Source organism: Oreochromis aureus, linkage group 12, assembly GCF_013358895.1.
Source record: "Oreochromis aureus strain Israel breed Guangdong linkage group 12, ZZ_aureus, whole genome shotgun sequence".
Taxonomy (NCBI): domain Eukaryota; kingdom Metazoa; phylum Chordata; class Actinopteri; order Cichliformes; family Cichlidae; genus Oreochromis; species Oreochromis aureus.
Window position 1 is genome coordinate 25,467,176 of NC_052953.1, and position 13,200 is coordinate 25,480,375.

The 13,200-nt window shown below is 44.2% G+C and overlaps 1 protein-coding gene across 2 annotated transcripts in view; it reads left to right on the top strand.

Moving 5' to 3' along the window:
- The window catches only part of tcf7l1b (transcription factor 7 like 1b), a 30,767-nt gene extending 17,803 nt beyond the window's left edge, over window positions 1-12,964 (top strand). Inside the window, exons 4-12 of one of the 2 annotated variants that reach the window (XM_031744471.2) lie at window positions 799-882; window positions 7,727-7,862; window positions 8,086-8,188; window positions 8,789-8,872; window positions 10,683-10,823; window positions 10,934-11,096; window positions 11,189-11,296; window positions 11,488-11,539; window positions 12,152-12,964. In XM_031744471.2, coding sequence (XP_031600331.1) covers window positions 799-882; window positions 7,727-7,862; window positions 8,086-8,188; window positions 8,789-8,872; window positions 10,683-10,823; window positions 10,934-11,096; window positions 11,189-11,296; window positions 11,488-11,539; window positions 12,152-12,645 — 1,365 coding nt within the window. In that variant the 3' untranslated portion in view covers window positions 12,646-12,964. The remainder of the gene's footprint in view (window positions 1-798; window positions 883-7,726; window positions 7,863-8,085; window positions 8,189-8,788; window positions 8,873-10,682; window positions 10,824-10,933; window positions 11,097-11,188; window positions 11,297-11,487; window positions 11,540-12,151) is intronic. The other variant, XM_031744478.2, reaches the window with a different exon arrangement.
- The last annotated feature ends 236 nt before the right edge of the window (window positions 12,965-13,200 follow it).

Sequence of the window (13,200 nt, forward strand, 5' to 3'; positions counted from 1 at the left end):
ATTAATTTTAAATTGTACCAGGGAGAAAATCCACATGCATGACAAGCTGCTGTATCCGGTATTTAAGCTGATTCATAAACCAGATGGTTGGAGCTCTCTGGCTTCATGCTATCTTCATTGCTGTGGGACAAAAAAAAAATGCTCAGCTTGTTGCATCGAGCAGTGAAACCTCTTCTTGAGTGCATTTCTCACAAAGGGAGAGAAGAACAGTAATAATCTGACAAGCAGTTGCAGATTTCTGTCTAGCAAATGCCAGAAAAAAAGAGTATGATTACTTTCATATTTGAAAAAAGTGTGGAGAAGAAAGAAACGAGCAGGGGCTGCGATCAGGTCAAAAGGCCGTACGGATTGAGGTGGGTAGTCAGGAGTCTTTTGCTGATCTTTAGATGGTTCTTCCTCTTCCTTCCAGCTGTCTCTTCCCACCCGCTCAGCGATGGGCGCCCACAGCTGGCCTCTTGTTTTTCCCTGACAAACGGCAATTTCACAGTCCTCCACCAGTCCGTTGTGTTCACATCGCTCTTCCTACTCTCCGCTGTGCCAGAACTCACTGTCAGACTCCAGCAGCACTGCGGGTCTCGTACAGGTGTCTGCTGGAGATCTCTGTGGGTTTGACACCATTTATGCCACTTTTGCATTCTGTAGAAAAAAAATTGGACTGCCTACACTCACATTAGAGAGTGACTTTTGCACAAGAGACTCTATTTTTGAATGCGTTTTGTTAAATCCATATATTTTGTTTTCAGTTTTTTGGTTGTTTTTTGTAACCCTCTTCTCTGTTTTTTTCCCTCTTACTTGCAGTACTTGCAGATGAAATGGCCACTTCTAGATGTCCCCGGATCTGCAGGACTAAAGGATTCGCGCTCTCCGACACCCGGCCATTTAGTAAGTAAATCTCAAAACAGAACAAAATTCAAGCCAGACAACGATAAGATGTGCAAGCGGGGTTCGAGTCCGAATTCTTGGCATTACCGATCACTGACAAACACTTTGGATTGCTGCACGTGCACGCTGCAAGTGTGGGACGTCTTCTGCAGGTTTGCTTCAGTGCGTGCGTCAGAAAGATTGTGGAATAAGTTAAGTGCTTGCTTGACAAGCAGCAGAACAGCTTGCATGAGGGAAGAAATAAACACGGAGTAGAATTTCACACACTGTACAACTCAGCTCAGTGAATCCATTAATGTGCACACCAGCAGAGTCCCACTATTTACCCTCCCTTATTTTTGTGGCGCTAATAAGATGCTTCCTCCCGGCTGCATCCTACAAGACATTAACCCAATTATCAGACAAATCATATAAATGTATTGAGGGAATCAATTTACTGCGAGCCATATAAATGCTTTAATCAGACCATGAGCGTAATGCGATTATTCACAATAATGAAGTTATCGTGTGCATGCAAATCTGCCAGTTCCCACCCATCCATGTGCAGCTTCCCACCACAGCCTGCAACACCCGCAGTCCAGCTGCTCAGCAGCCTGTCTGTCTTTACCACAATAACTCAGTCTGGAGCATAAATCTCTCAAGTTTGATCCTCCCTGCCATTCCTCAACTTTCCCACACAGGTGTGAGCTAATCATGATGGTGTCTCACTCGGGTTAGACAATGCGGGGTCTCAGCAGACCTGTTTGGTTTGTGGCTTCACTGAGGGATGTGTGTGTTTTTTCAGATGGAAAACACGAGATAACGTGGAGCCTGAAGTTTACTATCTAGCATCTCACCTGCATGATTGCATCGGGGCGTTTTCTGGTTCAGGAAGCCAATTTTTAAACAGTGCAGAGAGTAGAAAGCCATTGTCACTGCTCTGTAGTCGTAAACAGTCGCAGTGACTCAGCCCCCTTGACCTTAAATCCTGACTAGACATGCTTGCTGCGTTTGCGGTTGATCCGCTGAATCCTGTAATTGCACTGATGCATTTGACAAAGTCCTCATTGAGAGCAGTTAATGGGAAATTGTGAAGGAAACAGAGTTTGCTCATGGGACTGCAGTCCTGACTTTATGTCTCAATTAAAGATATTCTATTAGAAGAAATGCTGACCTATCAGTGACCCTTTTTGGTTTTCTTTTAGACCCTCAGCAGCTGCTTAGTGAAGTTTTGCTGTTTAGCCAGTACTGAACACTATAAAATTGTCTGAATCCCCATTGTAGCGAGCAATAATTCACAGAAATGAATGCGATGACGGCAGTTGGATTTAAGGAAATTAAAGAACGTTGACTGAGGTTTAGTTCTGCGGTTGGATTGTTTCTGTTCTGTCCTTCAGTAGCTGTTGCTACTTTTTATGTGACTCTATTGTGTCTTGCGGCCTTCATGTCTTTGAATGTCATTAAACCAGAAAAGCTAGTACAGAAAGAAACAATGTAGAAGTCTGAGAATGTGAAGGGATCGTTTTCTGGCAAAAACTGTCTGAATACAAAGTATCATTTGTTTTTGTGTATTTCTCTTTGGAAGTGTGGAACATGTGTTCTCTTTTCTTATGCATTTAAATGTTTAAAAAATGTTTTTGTATATGCACAGCAGAACTTGGAAATTGCCTTCAAATTTAACATCTGTACAAGCTCTATACTGGTGTTGGCATTGTTAATGCTAATACTGTTGAGACGGCTGTAATGGATGGGCGGCGCGCTGTCAAATGTCACGTATGAAACACTTGCGGAAAAAATAATTATGCTTTTTTTTTTTGCGCTAAATCAGTGTCAGTGATGGGGAAGTTCACTGAAAGTGTAACTGCTTTCATTTTGTCATCTAGATGAGCACGCCGCTACGCTCTATCTTGTGACCTGTGACCACAGGGTTATTTGATGTGGGGTGGGTAGATCGAGCGCTGGGTACGGCGCACTGTGGGCACCGAGGATAAAAAGTGAAACACCCCGCTGTGCCCTTACCACCCCCGCCCCCCACCCTCCCCCTTCTGGGCCAGGTGCCCACATACTCCTCTGGTGTGCTGCTGCTGACAGGGAGCCAGGCTGATTATGTGCTCATTACTCCAGCCGAGGAGAGAGAAGGAGAGTGGGAGGGGAGCAGCAGGCTGGCTCCCCAGGCCTGCAGGCTCCCTAGGCCCCAACACTGCACTAATGAGAGCAGGGGGAGCGGATGGGCACACACGGGGGGCCAGGGATTACTGCCCAGGGCCAAGAGGAGCCAGAGAGAGAGACCCAAGGAGACGGTGAGGAGACCCCAGCAGGGACTCCTGAAGCGGACCTGTTCCCTGCGTGTGTTAGATCTGACATTGTTGCATTTTTTTTTTGTGAAGATGGACCGCCACAGTTTGGATTATCTGTTGGGGCCTGCTTATAGGGATATGCGTATTCATGCATTTTAAAAGCATGTCGACAACTGGGTTCACTGATAAGGTTTTTGCAGTCTGTTACGGAGAGGCCTGCTCAGTCAGGCTCCTCTGCACATTAATAACTTTTAGCGAGTTGCCACATGTTGATATGTGGACTTTTTTTGGGGGGGGGGGGGGAACAATACGCTCTCAAATTTCTACCTTTGCCTACAGAGACCGGTGCCAATCGGTGTTTCCAGAGCAAAATTGCTTTGACATTTCTGATGATTCTGTCGGCGTGAAACAAGAAAAGATGTTGGTGAATAGAAATTGTGTTCGGTGGGTACGTGAAGTCCGGGGAAAGACCATCTTGCCACAGATTGGGTCCATAAGGCTTGTATGCTAATCGGAGCCTGCTCTTGCCCGAGATCCTCAATTATTCAACAGACAGGTTTGTTTAGCATTCAGTTGGTATTGCTTTTGGTAGTAATGATGATGGTGGGGTTGGAGGACTGGGAAGAAGGGAACAAGCTTTTTTTTCATGAACATACCACAGCGCGTCTCACACACACACACACACACACACGCACACTCGAGTGAACCCCAAAAACCCCCATTTCAGCTCCTGTGTTCAGAGGGTTGCCTCATGAATAATGCATCAAAGGCGCTGCAGGGCCAGGTGATGCAGTATGGAGAAGTTGTCAGCCCATCAGTAGTGACCCAGCTGGAGGAGAGGAGAGGAATCTTCTATAATATACCGATTCACACTTTGCTAATAGTGATCACAAGCCTTGCCGTACTTCCCCCTCTGAGGTCATTAAGTCGCTTGCAGTAATTCGTCCATCAGGCCTGTTGTCTGTCTCATTACTGAATAGTTTTGTTATTCTCGTTTACAGAGAAGCTGTGACTCTTTAATCAGACAGAACTTGCTGTCTGTCCCTCAGATGCTTACTGGATTACAGCACACTCAATCGTCAAATATGGGCCGCTCTGCGCTTGACAGAATCGCCCTTTTTGTTTCAATATGCTATGGAGTAATCACGGCACCAAGGGGCCTGATCCTGTCAGCGTATCACAAGCTACTTAGTCACCGAATTGTTTAAATGAATCGAAGTGGCAAGGTAGCGAGCAAGATTCCAGAGATGCCTTTTTGTCTCCCCGCATGCGTCTGGTGCAATTTCTACATCTCTGGGCTCTTAAAACATTTTAAGAAGAAATATTAAATAAAAACGATACATTTTTTTTCCCTCCCCAAAGCGATACACATATTTGCCTTCGACCTATATTCCTTTAACAGACCTTTCACTGGGAGTCCGGTGAGATTTTCTCGTTTTGCATTAGGCAGCGAACAACCGAGATCCATGAAATCAAAGGCTTTGGGAGGACTGTACTGAATACTGATCTAAGGTCTGCAGTCCTGCTGGGCCACTGCAGAGACAAGATCCTCTTCAGAAATGTGATGAGGAACCAGTGCTTTGATTCCAGTCAAACTCTTTAGAGGAGCGTACTCAGATCGAGTGCTGCAGACTGAATTCTTGAGTGAAAAGATACTGTTTATTAGTGGCCGATTCACCAGAAAGTAATGTTACTGTCTGATAATTTACAAATATTTATCGCTGGTTAGGCTCCAGAGGGATCTGTCCGTGTTTACAGCCATATTTATGGTGCTGACTTTGCTAGCTCTCTTAATTTATTTAATGACCGCTGAGGATGTTCACTCCAGTAATCTGATGCCGTATTATTCTAACCTAGAATTATAATGCCGTTGACCTTGTCAGAGGTGATGACCAGTCGCAAAGCGGGCATTGCCTGTGATGAATGGCATACTTTTTGGAGTGGCTGATTTTAAAGACACACAACCGTACGACACGGTCAGTCCCCTTTCACGTCCGCTTCCTGTTGGCGTTGACAAACAAGGCTCGGATTTCTCAGCATGCCAGGCATTCTTTTCACCCCGTCTTTCCTCGAGTTTTGAAAGGCCTCTGAGCCTCCCACCCAGAATCGCCGAGCATAAAGACACACAAAGCTGCGGGGTTATTCAGTTTGTTCTAAGCTCTCTTCCCCATCGGCTGTTTGCCTAGTAATTCAATTCAGATGTGCAGGATCCAAAAACATGTTTGCTTGAATGAAATCCACTCCTCCACCCACACTGACCAAGGACTGTGCTTTTCTTAGCACCGTTCCAAGTTGGACAGCCAGACTAGGTGCTGCCACCTCGGCCTTTTTAGCTTTAAGCCCTCTTCAGAGACAGACATCTTTTCTCTGCACCGGCTGCGAAACTTTCTGCTCTTGCTTTTTTGTTTTTTGTTTTCCCCTCATCTCTCTCTCTCTTAAACCTTCCTGTTACTATTTCAGATTACTCCATGAGCAGCTCTGAGTGTTTTTACTTGGATAGATGAGCGTTATGCACCACTGCAGGCATGTTTGGAACAAGCACATCGATGTAAAGATTTGTATCTTTCTGCCGTAGACAGCGTCTGTACGTGTTGTTTGTATTTAAAACGTGGCTCACGAGTCCTGCGGTTTTCCTCTTACACTTTGCTTGTGGATAATAATACTACGCCTATGATGGTTTTCACGGGCTTGAGGAATATTACCCCGGACATAAAGCGAGCCAAAGAAGGCACTGATAAACAAGTTGTTTGGTTTTGAGTTATGATGTCTGAGTTCTGGGGAATTTAATTAATTTAAACTAGCTTACAATTATGCTGATTTCTATTCGTTTAATTAAAAAATATATCTAGAAATAAAAAAGGAATTTGCTAGCTCAAGTATCCATTTTCATCTCTAACAGAGAAGCTCTAACAGGTAGCATGTAGGTCAGAATAGTTTTGCGTCCATGAAAGCTGCACACGGCATTTCTCTCTGCATTTTGTCAGGCTGCCGAACGGAAAAAGCAGCCTGGATTTGAAACTAGTGCCTTCAAACTTAGAAATATGTTTGGAGCGCACGATTCATGTATTCCAAGATATGAATTATTAATGGGCATCATTTCAAATTCTCACTGAACTGCTTCCCAAAATGTGTTGGCACCCAGGTCTAGAGGTCTCAAACAGCTCTCACAATATAGGGAAATTCATAAGTCGGCATATTGTACATGAAGTGGAACAACAAAGCACAACTCAAATATACATGACATGTGGGACCGAGGATTTTAACCTACTAAGTCAACACCATCTCTACCACGATCCAAAGCCCTCCGTTCTCCGTATGCATTTACCTCGCGTCCTCCAAGTCTGGAGACATTTAAAAAAAAGAGAACTCTTGTGGAAAGTGATCTTAATATAGCCATGTTTAACACCAGTAAATATTTTCCCCACTCCATCTGGCATTACCTGAATCAAAGCCTGCTTTAAACAGGAGAAACCACTTTGCTAAAGACTTTTTTTTTAAAAAGAGGAAAAGGTTGGACCTTCCTTTTTCTTAAAAAAAAGCTGCAGAGAAAAAGCTAACATTTGGAACAATTCTTAGCAGCATGAAGCAAGAGAGCTCTCAATGCAAACCTTGTTCCCTGGCAGACCACGTTAGAGAGAGAGAGACAGAGGTTGGGAAGGGGGTGGGGAGGGATATTGAAGAAAGGTTAGCCTGGAGGAACAAGACTTCTTTCTCCCCTCCCACCCCTTGACCCTCCCTTGTGACAAGTTGAGCCAACAAGTGCTCTATTCAGCCTGGCAGCCAGGGGAAATGACTGCTAGGCTGAGTGCTGCCTAATGAAAGTAGAGACGCTGGTTATTATTATTGTCTTCATCATCCCTTTCTTAATGCTGGTCAGATCTCACAGAGGACGTGTGCTTTCTTGTTTTTTCACAGCGTGTGAAGTATTGTGGAAATAAGCGAAAGACATACTCTGCGTGTTGCTGGCCTTTCTGCTCCTCACCACTTATCTGAAGTTATACAGAATTTTAAGTGGTTTTCCAACATTAGCAGCATTTGTAATCCGCCCGTGGTGGTTGCTGTCAGACGGAGTGGGAGATGATGGCTCCACATGTTTATGGTCATTTCGTTTACCTTAGCCCCATTGTGTTTATTTGCGGCTTGCTGGTGCGACTTTTGGACTCGGTGGCACCGTTGTTTTTTCTTCTTGGACTGAACAAACAGTTCTCTCCTCAGCTAAATGGCCGTAATGATCTTGGCATGTGTCCGCGAGGCCTTTTTACTGCTTCTTGGTGCCGGTCCAGATTGCATCACAGGGCCAGTCACACGCATAAACTGTGATGTTTACCATGGAGGGCATTCACAAATTATGGCCTATTTATGGCATGCATTTCTGTTGTACAATAGCCAGCATGAATCATGCGCCGCGTACACTTATGGGAGACAAAATGTTTGCTTCAGATTCAAATATAAATAATTCTTTGATATGTAAATAAAACGCTAGTACAGAAAAACACATTAGTGTCACTCTCTTCAAACATGATGTCATGCACTTGTTGCTCACCTCCAGCTCTCTGTGTCTCCTTCAGTCCAATAAAGTCCCAGTGGTACAGCATGCTCACCATGTCCACCCACTGACGCCCCTCATCACCTACAGCAATGAACACTTCTCCCCTGGCACGCCGCCATCGCACCTCTCCCCAGAGATCCTCGACCCAAAGACAGGTAAAGCATCTGATCGATGGACTAACCTTCACATCTTTCTGTTGTGTTATAATAATGTGAAATTAAGCACTCAAATGTGCACGGATAAGTGCACATCTTATTGGCTTGAAAGTTTCACGTCTTAAAAACAGCCATTTTTTTGTGACACCAAAAATTGGAATATACTGTGCAAGTTTGATAGACTTTTTTTTCTATTAAATTGATCTTCCTGTGGCCTCCGCAGGTATTCCTCGGACACCTCACCCATCAGAACTGTCTCCATACTACCCTCTGTCTCCTGGTGCAGTCGGTTCCATTGCACACCCTCTCAGCTGGCTCATGCCACAGTAAGTTCCTTTCATTGTGATCTGTTTGCATAGCCAGATCTATTACTTAGTTATTTATACATATCATATCTCTTTTAACTGACTCCAGTTACATGTGCTCTCCTAAAAAATAGATTTTTTTGACGGCCATCTTGCGTCACTTTCTTGGAATGAGTTCGCTTTGTGGGCGCGTCCACCTGCTGTGATGATGCATATTAACACACCACCAGAGATGTTAGCTAATTAGCTGCGCTGGCTTAGTGGCCAACTTCAGACCGCTTCTCCCAGAGATCTAAAATTTAAAAAAGCGCAATAAATGATTTATAAAGTTCAAGTCAAGCAAGAAAGAAAAAAGTATTTCTTGTCCAGAAATCTTTTGATTGCTACACCCATGTTTTAATGCAGCACATCGCTATATCATGACAGTATCATGACAAGAGGAATTTATCAGCATTTATTGGTTTTGCCATGGGTCCTGTAATCAATTGCAGCGGTGCTGTTCCACAAGCAGGGGATTTGAGTTGATGAGGGGAGGATTAGTGCTGATGGGTTAGCTGTCAGCTGTGTTTGATCCACCTCACTTTGGAGCCTTCGCTCACTCCGTGTACCTCTGTCTCCCAGGCAGGGCCAGCACATGTACTCCATCCCTCCGGGGGGATTCCGTCACCCCTATCCAGCGCTAGCAATGAATCCATCCATGTCCAGGTGAGTGGATCATGTTCAGTAACACCCCAGCTCTCCCGAAGGGAGACATCTAATATCTCTTGCCTCTATGGCATGCTCTGTTCACATTTTTCCTGCTTATTTTATTTTTATTTTTTTACAATGCGTGCAGCTCTACACTTCAGTGGTTAATGATGTAAATGTTATTTAGAGTGGATGTTGCTTGATTTTTAGGAATGTAAAGAAAAATTGCAGTATATCCGCTTGGAGAAAACACTGTCAGACGGTGGACAGGCAGTGGTGTCAGGACTACAAAGGGATGTAAGGTCTAAGTCTATTGGAGACAGGTTCAGCTTCTTAAATAGAGCAAATGCATTATTGGCATTCAGGGCTTCTCTCCTGTCTTTTCTTTGAGAGCTAAACTTCTGTGGTCAGGCCAGTGTTCTGAGCCACTCCACATGCGCGCACACACACACATGCGCGCGCACACACACACACCAAAGAGATGAAAGGGCTGAGAATCGATTAGGACAAATCAAAGCTCATCTGAACCAACACGTCCCTTCAGACTAAACTCTCTGACCCTCTGTCAAAATTGGAAAGATTTGTAGCGAGCCTTCCGGTGTTAGTATGAGATGAAATATTCAGAGGGTTCTCTGTGATCAATAGCATGTGTAACTCCATCCTGAAATGAACTCGCAACAATCAAAGCACGCCTCACACAAGGTTATTTAATGCACCAGACGCACTGTGTGCCAAATATTGTGCCAAAATTTCTGCTTTCGTGGAGATTTGAAATAAACTCGCGGTGAGGCTCTCTGACCCAGGAAGAAACCCGCTGAAACGAAGACGTTACACGAAACACTTTCGACAGTATCAGTAAGATATAAGTTTAAAGCGCAAGTGTAAAGGATGAATAAAAATGTATGGCTACAATGATGAACACTAATGGAAGCAATATCTTCAAAATACGGAGCTTGACTGCATGCCATCACTCGGAGCAGCTTGAGTTATTCACTGGGGAATAAGTAGGATGTTTACAAGGATAGCTGGTAAAGGTTTATTACCAGGGGAGTCATAAGGGTCCTGTTTGTTTATGCAGTATAAATTATTAAGAATATCAAAGACGAGGGGGGAAAAAAGGAAAATAAAACATGAACTGAGAATTAGCTCCTGTTTACTGAGTTGTTTTTAGGCTTTTTATAAGACAAGAAGTTTGGTTTGAACACATGTTGCTGAGTGTGACGGTTAGAAATCATCAGATATGTAGGTTAATAAGGCACATATATAACACATATGTGCGCTGTCACTAACGACAGCCTGTGTAACATGCTAAAACACTTAAAAGAGGTGAATGTTCCAGTCTTAACATTAACTAGAGTGACTGATCCTGGGCTGTGGAGCTTAATTCCCCCTCTTGTCGGTTACAATGCTCCTTTGTATTAACTACTGGAAATTGAGAGAGACACTTTGTAAAGGTGTTCTGTGTGGACGGCTGTCAGAGCGCTCTCCGCGGTCTGGGACGTGGTAAGGAAAGAGGTTTCAGGTGTCACAGCCCTGCCGTTGCCATGGTAACAACACACTCCACTTTTCTTCAGCCTTTGGTGAATAAAAGGCCTTTTGAAAACGTCTTTATTTGAACAAAAAAGAAAGCATGTTACTCATTGTGTGTATGAATTTAGTCTAGACGGAGGCAGTAGGCACAGTGAATTTCACCCCGAGGGTGAGGCAGGGCGGTTATGTGCCAGGTTAGCTGAACTTTCTTTTAATTTTTTTTTATGCCTTGTCAAGCTGACAGAGGTGCGCTGTTACAACCCGCTGTTAAAACGTTGCCCCCTTTTTGCCCTCCCAGCTTGGTGTCCAGCCGTTTCTCCCCTCACATGGTCACCCCACCTCCGCACAGCCTCCACCAGACCGGCATTCCTCATCCGGCCATAGTTTCCCCGGCCATCAAGCAGGAGCCCAGCGGGGACATCAGCCCCTCGATGCACGCGTAAGACGATTCAGCAAGACCCGCTTTCGTTGCTGTCCCTCGTTATGCTAAAATCTACTCGTGCTTACTCGGTCATTCACACGGCTACTTTCATTCTTGTTTTGGATTAGCAGAAAGTCCCCCGTTCCCGCCAAGAAAGAAGAGGACAAGAAGCCTCATATCAAGAAGCCTCTGAATGCTTTTATGCTGTATATGAAGGAGATGAGAGCCAAAGTGGTGGCAGAGTGCACTCTGAAAGAGAGCGCGGCCATCAACCAGATCCTTGGAAGACGGGTAAGCAGTGCAGACAAAGGCATTGGAGTTTATACATACATATATGTGTGTGTGAGAGTGTTTAAAGGTCCTTTGATATACTCTGTCCACAGTGGCATTCCCTGTCAAGAGAGGAGCAAGCCAAATACTATGAGCTGGCCAGGAAAGAGAGGCAACTTCACTCCCAGCTCTATCCGGGATGGTCAGCACGAGATAACTATGTGAGTGGCACATTTCTGTTCTCAGGTCTCATATCGTACGACTGGATGACTTTTAAATTCATTTCCCATCAAAGTTCAGTCCAGTTATGACTATAGAAACTGCCCTTTTAATCTTTGAAGTGAAGTCGGTGAATCCGTTTGCTTTCACTATGAAAAAAACAGTTTTTAACAGCATTGTTTCATGTGTGCAGGGAAAGCGGAAAAAGAGGAAGAGAGAGAATAAACCAGACTCAAAACCAGAGGGTAAGGGGCCGTTTTCTTCCTGACTGGCTTTATTTCGTTTTTTTTTTTCCCCCTCACATTAGAGAAGAAAGAAAAATTGTAGGAACTAACAGCGAGGGCTTTATTTTTCTTGCAGAGCTCAAGCCCAACCTGACACTGCACATTTCTTCTGTTATTTTCTTTCCCCCTTTTTTTTGTTTCTGCGTGAATTTTGTCCTTCGCTGGCTCTAACTAACTCCTTTCCCTGCTTTTATACTTTGACAAGCAGCTTATGAGGTTCATTGCTAATAGTGGTAGGTATGTCTGCTATTGTGCAATCAAATTACCACGGCAAATTGGCCAACAAAAGGGAGCTTTCCACTCTTTAGTGCACATTTTGTGTACATTTTGTGTCGTTCCTCCTTTGACTCATACACACATACCATTCGTATTATGCTGTGAACATCCTGTTTCAGTCTTCTTGTTGTCAGTTTAAAAAAAGGTCTTGTTTCTAACTTTAACATTGTGCTTCATTGCTTAAATAATCACTCATTCACTTCTGTCGGACGCGGCATAAAGGGACTTGCACCAGATTTGAAGTCAACGGCGGATCCATAATTCAGTTTGCTCACTTTTCCTCTTGTTTCCCCGCAGACTTCTCGATAAGAAGCAAGAAGCAGTGCGTGCAGTACCTGCCCTCAGAGAAGATGTGCGACAGCCCCGCATCATCTCACGGAAGCATGCTGGACTCACCGGCGACTCCCTCCGCAGCCTTGGCCTCCCCCGCCGCCCCCGCTGCCACTCACTCCGAACAGGCCCAGCCGCTATCGCTCACCACCAAACCAGAGGGGCGCATGCAACACCACTTCTCAATACCCGGGAAAGCTTCCGGGTCCACATCCTCCTCTTCCTCATCCTCCTCCTCCTCTTCCTCCACCTCTTCCTCCTCCCAACCCACCATCTCCATCCCCGTTGGTACTTCAGGTAGCCAGTCAAACACACCCATCCTCACCCGGCCAATCCCCTTCACCTCTCTGCACCCCTCCATGCTGTCTCCCCCTTCGCCCTTCCACCAGGCGGCCCTTCATTCCCATCATGCCCTGTTCCAGTCGCAACCCCTCTCCTTGGTTACCAAACCAACTGAATGAATTCACAAAGGCAATTTTTCTTTCCTCCCCATTTATTGTGCTGTATATTGATTGCTTTTCTTTTTAAAAAAATAGTTATTAGAACAACTTTTTTTCTAAATAATGAAAAGGACGAAATATTATTGGTCAATATTTGACCGTCTCCTTTTCTACATCTCTCAATGAAAACAAAAATGTATTTTTTGTAAAGTTTACTGCAGAACTGGTTTCTTTTTTTTGTTTTGGTTTGTTTTTTTGTTTTGGTTTTTGATGCATTTATCCAATGAACCTCTTGTATAAATGAACCAATGTACATAGTTTCTTTTATAAAAGCAAAAAAGAAACAAAAAACACACTTTTACTTTAGCCAAAACCTGATTAATGTTAGTATGAAGTTTAAGTCTTAGTACTGGCCAATAATTGCAACCCCCTTCTCCCCCCCAACCCCTCCTTTTTTTTTTTTTTAAATTCACGAGTGTGTGCCCCTTCTTTGACATGTTAAATAAACATTTGAAATTGTTTCTTAAAAGAAATATCTCAAGTCTGTCTTTTCACTGCTGTTTCTGGTCGTTTAAC